At 41.4% G+C, this 16,686-nt stretch overlaps 1 protein-coding gene across 4 annotated transcripts in view; it reads right to left on the reverse strand.

Moving 5' to 3' along the window:
* The window catches only part of LGR5 (leucine rich repeat containing G protein-coupled receptor 5), a 163,535-nt gene that overhangs the window by 41,946 nt on the left and 104,903 nt on the right, over positions 1-16,686 (reverse strand). For 2 of the 4 annotated variants that reach the window (XM_036251768.1, XM_036251769.1), the window contains 7 exons: positions 15,526-15,741; positions 13,449-13,520; positions 10,345-10,413; positions 8,525-8,596; positions 4,328-4,399; positions 4,108-4,176; positions 3,895-3,966 (listed from right to left, as the gene is read on the reverse strand). In XM_036251768.1, coding sequence (XP_036107661.1) covers positions 3,895-3,966; positions 4,108-4,176; positions 4,328-4,399; positions 8,525-8,596; positions 10,345-10,413; positions 13,449-13,520; positions 15,526-15,741 — 642 coding nt within the window. The remainder of the gene's footprint in view (positions 1-3,894; positions 3,967-4,107; positions 4,177-4,327; positions 4,400-8,524; positions 8,597-10,344; positions 10,414-13,448; positions 13,521-15,525; positions 15,742-16,686) is intronic. The other 2 variants (XM_036251772.1, XM_036251771.1) reach the window with 2 other exon arrangements.

Here is a 16,686-nt window from a genome sequence, read left to right on the forward strand (position 1 = left end):
ACCAGTATTATTGGATTAAGCAGAAGATTCAAACATTTACTAAAATGTAACTGTTATACTTCTTTAATTGATTTAAATAATTTACTTAATGAATTTATTTATATTTTGTTAGTGATGATCTACAATGTTCTAGCTATTATCTTACTGAAATGAGTACAAATCAAATTAAATAATTTTACCTCTGTTTCTAAGAGCTGCTATATTTCTACAGCTAAATGAATCACTGTGGGTTCTTTTCTAATTAACTAAAATAAAACACCCAACAACAATTCAAAACATAGCATTAACTTTGAAATCAATCACTACAGGAAGAGGGGGGTGGAAATCTAAGAAAGTCTTCAGCCAAAACTCAACAAATTACAGAATAACAAAACCATCTGGATATATTTAGAGTAAAATATAACTAATCTAAAACAAGCCATGGTAATTTGCAGAAAGCTTAAAAAAAGAAAGCTTGGTAGATAAAGTTTTAAACACACACACACAGATATGTATATGTATATATATTTAACTTGTCTCATATTTTAGAAGTTATTAGCTAACCAGCTAACATGTTTTCATGCCTGATTTTAATTCTTAAAACCAGATCACCACTATGCAACTAAAAAAGTCAGTACTGTTTCCTAAGAGGCTTTTAAGTTATTTTATTCTTTTTTATTTAAAACAAATTTTTTGGTTTTTTTTGTCCTCACCTGAGGACATTTTTGCATTTATCTTCAGACAGAGCGGGAGGGAGGAAGGGGGGAAGAGAGAGAGAGAAACATCGATGTGAGAGAGACACATCGAGTGGTTGCCACCCACACAACCTCAACCAGACTGGGGACAAACTGCAACCGAGGTACTTGCCCTTAGTGGGAACTGAACCCGGGACTCTACGGTCCACAGGCTGACGCTCTAACTGCTGAGCCAAACTGGTCAAGGCTGTTTTCTTTATTGACTTTAGAGAGAGAGGAAGAGAGAAGGAGATAGAAACATCAATGAGAGAGAACATTGATTGGCCGCCTCCTGCTTGTCCCCCATTGGGGATCAGGCCCACAACCTGGGCATGTGCCCTGACTGGGAATCAAATCAAATCGGCAACCTCTTGGTGCTTGGGTCGACACTCAACCACTGAACCACACTGGCCAGGCAGTTATTTTATTCTTTAATAGATTACTTTATCCTACAGTTATAGAAAAATTGGATTTATATAAAAATACAATTAATTTATTCCACATAATAAATAGTTCAGATAAAGCTGTTTGCAAACACAAATTTGCGATTTATACTAGAGGTTTCAAAGACCAAACCAAATATAAAACAAAATAACAAAACAATACCTCCTACCTATACACAAACGTACCTGAATTACGGTATATAATTTTGAAAAGTGAGTAAAATAAAACGGACACAGGTGTTATCAAAGCTGAAAATAATGTAGTTCACTCATCTCCACAGACTTCAAGGGGACAAATCCTTCCTGTGTACCTCTTAGTAGAGGTATGTAAAACCTTCTACATAAAGACACAGTATCACCTCCTACCTCACTTCTACCTAATGATTTTCATGGTTAACACTGAGCAAGAACTTCTTATATACAGATACCATGTTTACAGCTATTTCATTCAATCCTTGTGGTCACTTTATGAGAGAGACACTGATTACCCCCATGCAATGTGAAATGACTTGTCTAAGATCACCAGCTGGTAAGTGGGGAAAGCCACACACAGCCAAGTAAGTCCTGTGGGGACAAAGCAACTTGGGGGCAAAGCCACCCAGGGACAATGAAATTTCCTCATGTAACAGAGACCCAGCGGATGATTCAGCTGCAGGGACAGCTCTCAGATCCCTACTTCTAGAATCTAGACTGTAGTAGAGGTGAGGACCCTGAGTTCTATTCTCAACTTCAACTCCTGGTACCTGGTTCACTGGCCAAAGCATCGGTATCTTCTCTCCTTCAACGAGAATACCTGATTTGCTGATGTTGCAGAGGTATTGTGAAGAACAAAGCAATAGTGTAGTGAAGTGCTTTGAAAATGGCAAGATACTGCCATTGGTGCATTTGTGTTTTTCAAGCCCTTCTGAGAAAAGAATAATGGTATAAAGGAAGCGAGAAACAAGACGATGAGTTAACACTGCCTGAGAGTTTACAATGTCCCCAGTGCTGGTACAAGTATTTGCAGGTAGTTACTCATTTAACCCTCATGATGATCCTCTGAAGGAAGTAATTAATTACACCTCTATAGGCTGAGAAACAGAGCTGAGAAGTAATAAACAACTTGCTCAAGACACTCTGCTGGCCCTGGTCAGTTTGGTTCAGTGGTTAGAGCATCGGCCCATGGACTGAAGGGTCGCATATTTGATTCTCAGTCAAGGGCACGTACCTGGATTGCAGGTTCGATCCCTGGCCTTGGTCAGGGTTGTGTGAGAGGCAACCAATTGATGGGTCTCTCTCACATCAATGTTTCTCTCTCTCTCTCTCTCTCTCTCTCTCTCTCCCTCCCACTCTGTCTAAAGATCAATGGAAAAATATCCTTGGGTGAGGATTAACAAAAAACAAAAACAAAAAACACTGCGCTGGTACATAGAGAGACAGGACTTGAACATGAAAAACAGACCCCAGAGCCTTTATTCATAACCAGTTTATCAGTCAGCCTCCATTTATGCAGTTCTAGACCTGGTGGTTTACCATTTACTGTGACATGGTGGAGACAGATGCAGTTTAAATATTGGCTCCTTACTTATTAATTATGGGATGTAAAGTCCTAGTCACGCTATTGAGCCAGTTTCCTCAAGAAATGAGGCTAATTATACTTACTCTGGGTGCGGTAGGCAGAATGCTAAGATAGCCCCAGGGTTTCCACCACCTGCTGTTCAGACACTTTTGCTCAGTTATTCGATCAAACTGCTTGTATTTAAAATTTGGACTCTGCTACTTTCTTTCAGTGACTTTGACAAATGCACTTAACACCCTTAATCCTCAGTTTTCGCATTTGTATCTACACATCCCAGGGCAATATGGGGTGAGGAAGAGGAGACTAACTCTGTCCCTTTCCTTCCAACGTGGGTGCCTGACTCTAAGGCTGTCACGTGGTGAGTGCAACCCCTCATCACTGAGCAGCTGTGGTCCCACGTGACAGCGGGCTGGCGAAGGGGAGGCACCACGGCGGCCCTTCCCATTCTTCCACTTCGCATGTGTAACCCGCTTGGAGTTCTGCTACTAGGTAAAGCCCAGGGTGCAGTTACAGGCCTTCAGCAGCTGCAGAGGTCTGCTCAGGAGAACAGAGCCCTGGCAAACGGCGAAGGGTCCTTTCATTCCGTCCCAACAATGCTCGAGAGGACGATTACAGAGCTGAGTGGGATTTGAGAGAGAGGGCTGAGAATGGAAGGTCAAAGCAAGGCTCTTTCAGTTCCTATAAACTACTTTTCATAAAACATAAGACAGGCAGAGAGAAAGAAGGAATATATGCAAACAGTTTAACCATTAGAGGAAGCATCAGAACATGGCACCTGCAACCATACCGGAAGAATCTTTATCAAGGTTTGTCGCTCATCTGTCAGCTCAATTTTTCATGTTGGCATCCATAGTGGGTTTTAAATCTATTTTGCTATTTTTTTCTTCTTCTGCTCTACAAAGGCTTTGGGGGGGGGGGATGAAGTTATGTGGGCTTGTTCATATCCATGTTCTGAAAGGAAATGTGTGCCAGTTGGAACTCCAGTGGGAGACCGTCTGGAGTTTGGACCCAAAGGGGCAATGCCATCACGCCAGGATCTGCCCAGAGCCACTGCCTGGCCCAGAGCGGCAGAGGAGGCCTGACCTGCTGGAGCCTTGCAAGGAGACAGCGTTCTCCCCTTTTAAAGGACCCCAAATGGAAGCTACTGTTCACACAACGTCACTGCCTCACTGATACGCACAGCATTTGGAGGTCAGGTGACTGATCACACACGGTCTGAGGAAGAGATGAGATCTGTGCTCCAGTCAAAGTCCTGTCGAAACACAAACCAGACATAGTTCTTTTATTTAGGCATCCCAGAGTGACATATTTTGACTCCCTGACATTGAGACTGGTCAGGCTTTAAAAACAGTGCCTGTTCTGGTCAAAGTCAAGAGACTTCTCAAGCACTTACAGACTCTCCAGGCTCGCTGTCCCAGTTAAGTCCGGAAACTCAGTTATTTGTGAGGCACCATTCAAAGTCCTAGAAGGAGGGGTACACGAGTATTGTTGGGAGAAGATTCCGGAAAATGGTGATTTTTATTCCCATTTTCAAAGCACTTCAACTGATAGTATTCGTTTGGTTTTTATAGCAACCCTACAAGGGGAAAGGGGTATGTAAGAGAAAAACTTACAGTGTTCTTAGCTCAGGTAAATGTTGAAAAGCGGATCTTCCAACCAGCTGGATGGGGTTGTCATAGAAATGTCTGAAACAAATCCAAACAGCAATGTCTTTTTATGTTTGTTTGTTTTTTGTTGTTTTTTTACGCTCACCCAAGGACTTTTTTCCCCCATTTTTGTTTAGATAGAGTGGGAAGGAGAGAGAGAGGATAAGAGAGAAAGAGAGAGAAACATCGACGTGAAAGGGACACATCGAGTGGCTGCCTCCCGCATGACCCCAACCAGGGCCAGGGATGAATCGCAACCAAGGTACATGCCCTTAATCAGAATTGAACCCGTGACTCATTGGTCCGTGGGCTGATGCTCTAACCACTGAGCCAAACTGGCCAGGACCAAACACCAATGTCTTAGTATAAAACTTGAGTGGCAAATGAGTACTCGTTCAAAATTTCAACAAGTACATTAAACGTATTTACGTAATTTTCATTATACTATATTACATAACATTCCTGATCACATGGTTTCTGGCAAACCTCAGAAGTATTTTAACTCATATTACGAGACTTTTGGTAAGAAATCCATGCTATATAAAATCGAAAATTTCTGACAGCAACGCAAATATGAATGATAGTTACTAAGGAGAAAAGCAAGTGAACTGTTGTTACTGCTTTAAAATCTTCCCCTGCACATGGAAGTAGGGAACCCTGACAAACCTCAGAGGGAAGGGGGTGGGGATGTTGGGAAGAGATGAACCAAAGGGCTTATATGCACATACGCACAACCAATGGACACAGACATTAGGTGGGGAGAGCAGGAGGAGGTGAGGGCAGGGAGGAGGGGCAATGGGGGGAAAAGCGGGAACTTTCAGCAATAAAGATAAAAAAAATCTTTCTCTGCCTCCAACATTTGTGGACTATGCATTGAATGGCAAAGTGGTAATCCAAGGTGCTGGCAAGCATATCATTAATTAAAGAAAGGTGAAGGTCTATATATCTACATGAAGATGATATCCTCTGGACAAATCTTATCATAACACACAAAAGGGACTCCTCAAATTATTTGAGAAGAAATGAGCTATTCTGGTTTTTCTTTTATAATGTCAGAATTTTTTGGAATTAATTATCGCTTTAAAAGGTGAGACGTTATTAGAGCTTAAAAAATATTTTGTTTTACAGATGTTTTCAATGTCGCAGTGGTATTTGCACTGCCTGGTCAATGGGGCCCCAGAAATACTTCTGAGATGAGACATCTTTCTAGTTCAATGAAACTCAACAAATATTTATTGGTATCCACTATGCTCAGAGTATGAGGGTAGCTGCTGCAGGGACTGAGACCGATCCATTAACGGGGCTGTCATTGGGTAGCTACCAGATGCCTGGCATTATGCTGCATGCTAGGGGTGTGAAGGAGAATGATTACATATTTCTGCTTTAAAGAAGCTTGGAATCAGTTGGGATAAAACAAATACATAAGATTATATCACGTTCACCCCAAAAGTTGGTTGGAGCATCATCCTGTACACCTAAAAAGTTGTGATCCTTGGTCAGGGCACGTACAGGAGGCAACTGATCGATGTTTCTCTCTCACATTGATGTTTTTCTCTCTCTATATATATATCCCGTCTTCTCTCTCTAAAGTCGATAAAAACATATCCTCAGGTGAGGAGGAAAAAGTTGTTTTTTTTTTTTTAAAGATTATATCACTCTGTAGTTGACAAAGCATTTTCAAATGGATCTATCCAACAATTTAATAAAATCCATAGCATAGACACTTAAATACTATTTTCCTTATTTCCAGAGGAAGAAACTGAGGCTCAGATACTTTAGCGAGTTTATTACCACCTAGAGCTTCAATTTTCTAATTTGTTGCGCTGGGAAAATGATGGTTGTAGGGTCTGGGTATGCATTGGTGGAGCCGCTGCACGCGTAACGCCCGGCACAGTGCCTGGGGTACAGCTGTCACCCAACACACCTAAGTCCCCTTCTGTGCTTCTGCACCCTGACCTCTTCTTTTCCCTTGCATTAAATAATCTGCGAGAGAGAGCTAGAGCTGGGACATAGGCATGAGCATTAAAAAATGGAGTTTCCCTCATAATATTATATTCCTCTTTGTCTCCACTATATGCTTATATGTTCATATGTGTGCACACTGGGCAGATATAATGCACGCGCTTGTATACATCAGGCAGAGGTATCATAAATACAAGTAAGGAGCTATAGGGTTCTCAGAAAGGAGTACTCTCATGAGCTCAGGAAACACTTCATGGAACTGTCATTTGAAATGGACGCTGGAGTCCACGGCCATACCACCCTGAAAGTGCCCGATCTCGTTATGAAATGGACCCTGGAGAAGAAAACGTCCATAAGTACAGGGAAGAGATAGAATCACAGGAGCAAAGGAAAGAGGGAAAGAGATTCATTCTATGAATTTAGCTTAGTTGGTCAGGGTTAGGCGAAGGGTAATTGAGTTGAGCTTTGGTGAACTGATCGGGAGGTTTGGCTTGGGCCATGTAGAAGGCTGTTGATGTCAGGTAAGGAGTGTGATTTAATGTAAATAAGCAATCCTGATCTCTGTATGTTTCACAGCAACAGAGTGACAATACGATGTTATGTTTCGAGAGAGATGATCCTGCCCTGGCCGGTTTGGCTCAGGGGTTGGAGCATTGGCCTGTGGACCAGAGTCCTGGGTTCAGTTCCCACTAGGGGCATGTATCAATAAAAAAAAAAAAAAAAAAAAGAGAGAGAGAGAGAAAGAGATAACCCTGCCAGTGGTGGGGGTGGGGAGATGAGCCTTAGATGAATCAGACTCTAGAGGCAATGGCTAGCAGAGAGGCTGATGGCAGCTGGAATAGGAAGTTAGGCACAGGATGGGGAACAGAGGTAGAAATGAGGCCTGGGTAGCCAATGGACACAGGAGGCCTTCGCCTTCACAGAAAGTGGGAATCGTGGAGGGGGGGGCACAAAGGGGGGTGGCAATGACAAGAGATGAAAACAGAGGCAGAAGCAAGGAGAGGGGAATTTAGTCAACATCAAATATTGGATAGAAGCACTAATAATTTTGGGGGCTGTTATCCTTCTTAAGCCGTATTAGCATATAAAAAGAGTGGCTTAAAAAACTAGTCCTGCTGCTGCTAGGAAAAAGAAGCAAAGGCAATGCAATTTGCCAACCTCTTACTATGTAAATACTCTCTAATGAGGACTAATATTTATTGGCAGTAAACTTTAAAACCCTTAGTTTTCCAACAGACTGTCAGAACGCTTCAGGAATGATGAATGGTATTTTTTTCAGTTGTCAGGGCTAATTGGGGCTCCAGCTCATTTGTGACAACTGCGACAGTCCCAGAAAGCCGCTCGATCAAGCTGGCACAGGACGGATATCTGCCAAGAAGTGCCCCTAGAGTCCTGTTCCCCAAAGGTCCTTACTCTCTTCCTCCAAATTCAGGACCCTTCCCCCATGACCTCAGTCCACTCTTATGTCCCAAATCCGCCAGGTGTCTTTTAACTAAGAGCCAGCCTATTACCTATTTTCTTCTTATATACCTACATATGACCAATCATGTCAGTGCTAAATGTGAAACATAGAATCAATTACACATTATTGTTGTAAGTCTATGTTGTGCTTTTATGATACCTAAATCCTCATACATACCTTTCTAAAACATGTGTATTTCTAGAATTGCAACGTAGCTTGTACTTATATATGTGACTCGGTGCTCGGGCATGGCTCGGGCATGGCAGTGAATGGGTATAGAGATCGCATGAAACAGTCTTCCCACCCCTACCATCCCTTAGGCTGGCATCTCTTGTTGTAAAGGACTCTATTTGTATGTAATAATTTATATTTCTAGTACATTTGAATTAATGTTCTGAATGCCTAGGTGACCTTGACATTGATACTTTAAAAATCAGTTTATTCCTTAGAAGACAGAGAGAAGCAAAGCGCTTTATAAGATTCTTGTGAAGTGAGAAAAGGCATCTGAAGATACGAAGCATAACGCAATGCGTATTGAAGGTCCTTTGAAAAAAAGAATCTTTTATATTATTTTAGCATTCAGCTAAAACCTGGCAAAATATCTCTCTATATACCTCTGTGCAGTCTTACATTGACTGAGAAACTCAGGCAAATTTAGAACAGTCATTGTATTATATTTAAAAGCGTAATACATGCTCTATTTCAGGATGGAAAACTCAGAAAGAACTATGGCCACTTACATTGTGATAAGAGAAGGGTTGCCTACAAATGCTTTCTCAGGTATCGACTTGATGTTGTTGCTGTGAAATCCTCTAGAAAGAGAAACAAAAACAGTTTATAGAAAATAGAGTGTGGGGTAAAATGATTTAATAGCCCTCACCCCCTCTCCCTGGGGCAATAACCAGCACCTTCAGTAACTAGACGACAAGGTGAAATTCCTCTATGCATTTTGAAACATGTGCCCTCACTCACTCTCCAGGGGAAAGAGAACTCACAAGCTGTCATCTTGAAAGAGAAATAAAGGATCTGAACATAATAACTGTGCTTTATGGAACTTACAATCTAATGTTATGTAAGGAAAATGTAGCTGTTAATATCTGATAGATATTAACTTGAAACAGAGGGAACCATTTTCGGAGACAGATTATGATCACCCTCCTGACCCCATATGAAGCTAGGAGACGAGAAAACAGACTTAAACTGTAGTGGAGATTAAAGTAATCTCCTTGTGAGGACAAAATTTCCTGAGCTGAAGGAAGGTGTGCTCAGTGAGTCTGTAATAACAAACTGATTCTCTTCTGTTGACACTAATGTCTGGATGGTTGAGGGGCAGAGTCAAAGATCTGGGGTCCTGTGTGGGCCTGTGGCTGGACCAGATGAGTGGCAGTCTTTGGTCTGCCTCGCATGGACAACGATGACTTCCCAGTTAGGCCATAAGTGGGTTTTCCTGAGGCAGAAACTCCTAAAGGGGTGTGTGTGTGTGTGTGTGTGTGTGTGTGTGTGTTTTATAAACAAGCCCTGCAGTCTACCACCTTTAGCTGTGTGTTTTATTTCTCTCTGCCAGGAAAATAGGTTCTATGCTGATTTTCCTTTCCAAGTGTTAGAACATTGCTTACATTGGTTATAGGTACAATAAAAACCTAATTATAGTACGTAAAAGAAAATATATGCAATGTAATAGCTGAAGGTTAGCTCTACTTTAGCAAAATTGTGGGTTTTTAAAAATCAAGTAAGATTCACGAAGTATTTAAAGAATGTAAAGTAATGTATGTGAACTGCATTAGGCATATACATTTTATTCCAGTTTGCATAGACTTATGCACCCTAGAAATGTTTGTCAAAATGCTCAGCAAATAACTGAATTCCATTACAGTTCTGTACAAATCTATAAAGTATATAAATATTGGGGGAATATATGTTAGAAAAAGAGTATGGCTTAGAAAAATATGTATATTTTTTTCTAATATACATATATTAGAGAAATCCATTGTAAATTTTAAAAGATGAGCTGATAAACCAAAGAATTTATATGCATATATGCATAACCAGTGGACATAGACACAGTACTATAAAGGTGGGGAAGGGAGTGGGGGAAAAAGAAGAAACAGATGCAACAAAAATAAATGAATTAATTAAAAAAATAAAAACATTATCTGATATTTGCTGGTGATAGAATCAATTAAAGTATATTTCAAGTGTACTTAACTGACATTTGTATGAATTTAAATTTTTTTCTATTATGTCATATTATGTACAATGATCAAACATATTTTATTTTTTATTTATTTCTTTATTTTTTTTAGAGGGAGAGGAAGGGAGAGAGAGAGAGAGAGAGAAACATCGATGTGAGAGAGAAACATCGATCATCTGTCTCCTGCACACCCTCCATGAGGGTGCCCGCAACCCGGGCACATGCCCTGACTGGGAATTGAAATGGGACCTCTCAGTCTGTGGGATGACTCTCAGTCCACTGAGCCACAACGGCAGGGCAGTCAAACATATTTAAAAATAAATTCATGAAGAATGGAGATCTCCCATTAAGTCTGTCCTAAATACTTACAGTTCTTTAAGGTTGGAGAGTGTCCTGATTGCAGTGGGGAATTCGTCAAGGTTATTGTAATTTAAATCTCTGAAAATAAATAAACAGTGTTTTTAGTTTTTCATTGACAGGTTCATATATACTACATTTACATGGAAAGTTAACATGTTATTTCAATGGACTGGTATCACTGATGAAAATTCTCAGTCCTCTCTTGACGGAGAGAGATTTGCTGGGCTTGCTGACCACCATTTCTCAAGTATCTGCATTAAAATGGTTGTTAGATTGATCATGAGAAATTTTAAGGAGTCAAGGCTCAGTGGCACAGGGGTATTTCAAAAAGGGAGGGGACGTGTCGCTGTGCTGATGTCCAAGCGGCTGGGACACTTGGCCAGGTGTTGGCAGCTGCTGGCTGATGTGGCTCTTCGCCTGAGCCTCGCTCACTAAGCTGCCAGATAGTGTGTGCACTGCTCGGGGCTCCTGAGTCACAGGCCCTTTCTTGTTCCCTCCTCCATCCTCTCCCCACCCCCCGCTGCTTTTAGTCTTGCCTGAGAGGACATCTTGGAGAGCTGCTTTGTCCCTGGAGCCTGTGGAGTGCCTGTATCCCCCACAGCCCGAGGTCCAGGAGGACCTGCTCCTGGAGGGATTTGTAATGTGCAGGGTACTCTCAGGAAGGACATTAGGTCCAGAATTTTCTCGGGGACACAAATGGCGATTCAGATCAGAAGCATGATGTTTTCCTTGGTCTGTGAGGCAAAGCTCCGTGTTATCATTCAGGCACAGAGACGGAATAGCCAAACCATCTCAAATCACTAATTTCTCTACTTGTTCTGACACAAATGGCTTTTCAATCCCATTACTCACAAGAGCTTTATAGATTTACTCCACCTTATATCTACATCTTTGTATGAAAAAGTAATTGCCTCCTGGTCTCTGGGAATGGCAGATTTCCCAGATGACACAGAAAAACCCTTTGGTCAGGCAATCAGATGTAGTCAGCTCTTCCTCTGTGGAGAAGAACGGCTATTTAATTTTGAGAGAGAGATAATTTAACTGAGTAAAACATGAATCAAGATTCCTACTTGTCTGACACAAACCATCCTTAAGCTATACTGCAGGCAGGAAACTTGTGTCTTTGGTGGACATAAATTTTCTTCCTGTTTGTAAATCTCTCCAGATGCTCTGTTTTGATTAAAAAAGGATTGGGCCCTTATAAATTACTTGGATTTCTAGTGAGGGAAAGGAAGAAGTTGGGAGTAACCAATTGACTAATCCTCCTTAGCCCTGGGCAAGGTGAGGGGAGGGGAGATAAGACTCACATGAATTTCTCCTGAAATGTTTTATTCTATGGTGTTTATATGCAATCCTGGGTCCTCACCTCAAACATGAAGAAAAAAGAAGAAAGAAAGAAAGAAGAAAGAAAGAAGGAAAGAAAGAAAGAAAGAAAGAAAGAAAGAAAGGAAGGAAGGAAGGAAGGAAGGAAGGAAGGAAGGAAGGAAGGAAGGAAGGAAGGAAGGAAAGAAGAAGAAAGGAAGGAAGGAAGGAAGGATGGAAGGAAGGGAGGGAGGGAGGGAGGGAGGAAGGAAGGAAGGAAGGAAGGAAGGAAGGAAGGAAGGAAGGAAGGAAGGAAGGAAGGAAGGATTCTATTTATAGAAACACCCATCAAAGCCCATCTTGTTTTTGTCCCTGTAGACTTGAAAGGGACCGAAGGTGTTTTCCATTGCTAAGATCCTCCGCCCAAACCCCGTGTAGATAAGGGAGAAGTTCTCATTTTTCCTAGCAGCTGATGGAAACTGCTTGCCTATGCCATTAACCTGACATCAGAGTCCTGCCTGGACGAGTTCATCTTGGCATCTCCTTATGAGGATGATTCCTCCCTTTCTAGAGGAAATACAGAATGACTTAAGTAACCCTGGAATGAGACCTATTAGTGCTGATAGGCCTCAAGAAGACCACCCACAATAGATGGTATGGAAAGAAATTAGTGGACTCAGACCTGGTTAGAAGTTAAACTGATCATGTGCAACTTGCTAAGCTCTGTAATCAAATGAGTAATGGGCTCTAAGGCCACAAGAGGGTGGTCATTGGTCATCTCCTTCTGCAGTCCTGGTCAGAGCCAACATTGTAGAGTCAATGGCCCTGTGTGAGTTATTGCACTTGAGTATTAAAAACATGGGGGTTTAGGTTGGGGGCACAGCTGGAACTAACCTCCTCTCCCAGCACACTCAGAACCCTCACAGTCAGTCACCCCCTTTCTCCCTTATAGTATCACTCCCACTCAACAGGGCAATGAAGCAGCCCCTCACCTGGGAAAGGCTCGGCCAGGGTGTGGCCCCCAAGAAGCTCTTCTCCAAGTGGCTCTGGGCTACACTCTAGGCTACAGTCAGCAGGCTTGGCTCTATTTTTATTATAAATAACAACTCAAAACTAAATTTTTGACCTATTCTTGGAAGTAGACCATGGCAGTAAACATGGATTTCAGAGTCAAACTGAAGAAGGAAGCAAATCCCAGTTGTGCTATTGACTAGCTATGCAATGCTGGTAAAAGACTCAACAGCACTAAACCTAAGATGAATAGTAATGTCTGCTCTTATAGAATGGTTGTAGGATAATTGAAATCAAGTATGCCAAATGCTCAGTGCAATATGTGACTATAAGATATACTCAACACATGGTAGCTACCATTACTTATTAGTCTTTGGATTTGCTTTTAGTATGAAACCTTACTGTTTCCTAAGGAGACACTTGTTCATCTCAGATTGGACCTGGTGTGTACTCTCTCATTCAGTGGGGAGTGAGCCTGAATCCCAACATAGAACTGATCCCTGACAGAATGCACATTCTCAAGCAAGCAAGTCCCTGCTCAATGGAAAACACCTCCTTTAGCTTATAATGATTCTAACTAATTTATCACTCTTGTTGCATTAAGATAAAATCTGAGTTTTACTGTTTAGCTTTACAGGTGTGTGTGTGTGTGTGTAAGATTAAGCCACTGTGAATATCTGTTTAAAGCTCAGGCAATTAACCAAACCAAACTGCAAGTTTGACTTTAAGGCTATTTTGATTCCTTTAGAATACAAACAAAAACACTGAAAAAAAGGGAAACAAATAAAAGGTCAACTCACAAAGTCTCTAGGCTGTGGAGACCATCAAAGCATTTCTTTCCCAGAGAGTGGATTCTATTGTTATGGAGATGCCTGCGGGAGAATGTTATAGTCAGGACACAGAAGTTTAGGCACAACATTCTGATTGCTTAGAGCCAAAGAAATTTGCACTAAAGAATGCACTAATTATATAAAGAAATGTTTTGTTTAACTTTTTTTTAAAAAAAGGCTATCTGCTCCATTCACTGTTACCATAGATGATTCTATACCAGAGAATTTAATAGGCAGTCCCTTTACCTTTACCTTTTGGGTTTGAAAAATCAGGGAGTTTATCATAATAGGAGCAACATGATTGATAAAAGTAAATTCAGATTGTTCAGTGTGATTGTTCAGCATATTTTCCCACAAGGGGTATTTAGCATGACTTTGGGGAGTAGAGTGATAAGCAGAGATTCTGACTGTACTGACAGCTGGAGGATGGAGGAAAGGTCCCAGGTGTACTAAGCACGGTTTCTACTGAAGCTGGTAGCTTATAATGGCTACATTCTCCAGGTGGGACCACAGGTTAACAGAAACAGCAAGTGTGACTGCAGAAAATCATGATCATATTCTTTGGCTGCTCAAGGAGAGTAATTATCTTGACACAGTATTTAGTGTGTATAATTATCACCTTCAGCTCAATGGTAAGTCAGTTAGGGCAAAGCCAATGAAAGCAATGGTGTGCATAAGTGAAAAATACACCAAGTTCCAAAGAGATTTTTGGAAAATTAGCTTTAAAAAGACAGAGTGAAAAAGAATAGCTGGATCTCTGTAAATCTATTCCTTGTGGTCGACTGGTGTGCCGTAAGAATTTTTAAACATGCAATACTTGACTATTTAGTCAAGGGCACTGTCCTCTCTTCCCTAGCATTGTCAAATAAAAAAAAATAAAAATGACAACTACCAACAGAACAATAACCATCTGATGTGAATGAATCAAAATTATACCTATGTTTTGGGGGTCAGATCAGCAAAAATATATTTTTTGGTGTACTGCAGGATTTTAGTAATCAGTTTATGTGTGCCATGAGATGAAAAAAGGCTGAAAATCACTGCTCTAGCGAAAGAAAGATTAAAGCACCTATCCATCTACTGGTATGTCCATAGCATCATCTTTGTATGTGAAATCCGGTTTAGAAATTTGTTAATATCACCAAAAAATGTATTATTCTTTCAGACTAAAGTTCTTCTAATAAATATGCTTTGGGTTTATGCGAGATCTGTGTAATACTTACTGAGGATCTTCTACATGCAACATGCAGGGAATGGGGTCGAGGGGAACCTCAGTAAATGGGTAAGATGCTGGCCAGCTCTTCAAGCAATATACAGTAGCGTGCAAGAGACAGACATGCAGTCAGGCAAAGTGGAATGACTGGGGACAGAGGCGGGCAGGTGAGCAGGTGCGGCGCGAAGGGAGAAATAGTGCAGAAGAGGCCTTGGTCAAAGTTCCTCCACGAACTGACCTTACGGCCTTTCGAGCAGCTGCTGTTTCCCTGTATCAGTATCGACAGACATTATACACGTGGGGCATATTGCTACACTGTGATAAAAGACTGGTTATTTTTCAAACCATTACTTGAAGATCATTTTGATTTACTAAAATAATGAAAACTTGACCTATGAGGGGGCACAGATACATGTCGTTCATTGTCGGGTTCATTCTTGCTTCTCTGTTCTTGGCAGGGGTTTGAGAAGTACTTATGAAATAAAAAGAATAAGAAGGCATATTTCAGTTTGACCTGAATTATAAGTTAATATCAGAAATAAGGCATTTTAACTAACTTTGGTCACTGAACTAATTATACATTGTGGTGATTACTTGTACAATATCCAATGGGCAGAGATCATATCTGAGAGTGCCCAGTAGTACTTGGCACATAGCAGGTGTTCCATAAATGTTGTTTCAGTCTTTTATACAATCAGAACACTTATGAGGCATTCTGGGGAGAGATTCATGGGGTTTTCCATCTTTAAAATGTCTCTATTCAAGGTCTTACAGTGAACTTAGAAATTGTTAAAAGGGAGAAAGAGAAAAAAAAAAAAAATCAATAGAACTTACAGAACTACCAAGCTGGAGAGGTTCCCAAAGGCATAGTCTGGTATGTGATGTATTTTGTTCAGGGCCAAGGTCATGGCCTGCAGTGCTGATAAACTTCTGAAAGCCTGTACAGGGATTTCCGTCAGAGCGTTGTCATCCAGCCACAGGTGCCTCAGGGAATGCAGGCCACTGAAACAGCTGGGGGGGACATAGCTGATGTGGTTGGCATCCAGCCGCCTGAGGAAGAAAGCAAGCAAGACTGGAAAAGAGAGCAAAGCCCAGGCAAAGATGGGCCTTGCAGGAAAACCCTCCATGTGCTGATCAACAAGAGTAAAACAGGGCGGGGCTCTCCTGATCCCCTGATGCCTGGAGCATTTTGCTCTCTTGATAGCCTCTCTTTCTCACTCAAGAAGAGAGCCATTGCCTGGCCGGTGTGGTTCAGTGGTTGAGTGTTGACCCATGCACCGAGAGGTTGCCAGTTTGATTCCTGGTCAGGGCACATGCCCAGGTTGTGGGCCCGATCCCCAGTGGGGGGCATGCAGGAGGCGGCCAATTGATGTCCTCTCTTATCTTTCTCTCCCTCTCCCTTCCTCTCTCTCTCAAATCAATAGAGAAAAAAAAAAGTGAAAAAAAAAAGAAGAAAGCCATTGCTTGTTAGGGCCCTTGGCTGTAAAATTCCAGCTTTTGGTAGCTTTCATGCACGCAAGTGGCCTCCCCTGAGGTACACGGATTCAGGTGAGGATCTTTTTGTTTTCCTTTCTGACACCAAGAGAGACACCCTCTCCCCTCCCTCCCACCCTAAACCAAATACATGCCTTTGTGTTCCCCGACTGTTTTGAACATACTGAACACACTAATCCACTAGTTTGTTTATTAAGCTTTTATTAAGCTCTAGGAAAAGACTGTTTCAGTATTTGAAAGGAATGGAGTAATTTTTAAAGGCTGTTACAGTGCTTGGAGAGCCTAAAAGAACTTCTGGCTCCTTGCTCATCCGAACTGCTGGCATTGGGCAGGATGTTTGTTTTTCCTGACATTTTAAATGAATAATAAAATTAACAGCATTCCCAGCTTTTTGCTTCCTTTTCCACACACCATTTTTTTCTTTTTTTATGGGAAGAGGCATCTAAATATAGATCTGGTTAATGAGCTGTTGTAATTTCAGAGCCAGCAGAGGGAGTGCAA

Source organism: Molossus molossus, unplaced genomic scaffold, assembly GCF_014108415.1.
Source record: "Molossus molossus isolate mMolMol1 unplaced genomic scaffold, mMolMol1.p scaffold_m16_p_10, whole genome shotgun sequence".
In the NCBI taxonomy this organism is placed as follows: Eukaryota; Metazoa; Chordata; class Mammalia; order Chiroptera; family Molossidae; genus Molossus; species Molossus molossus.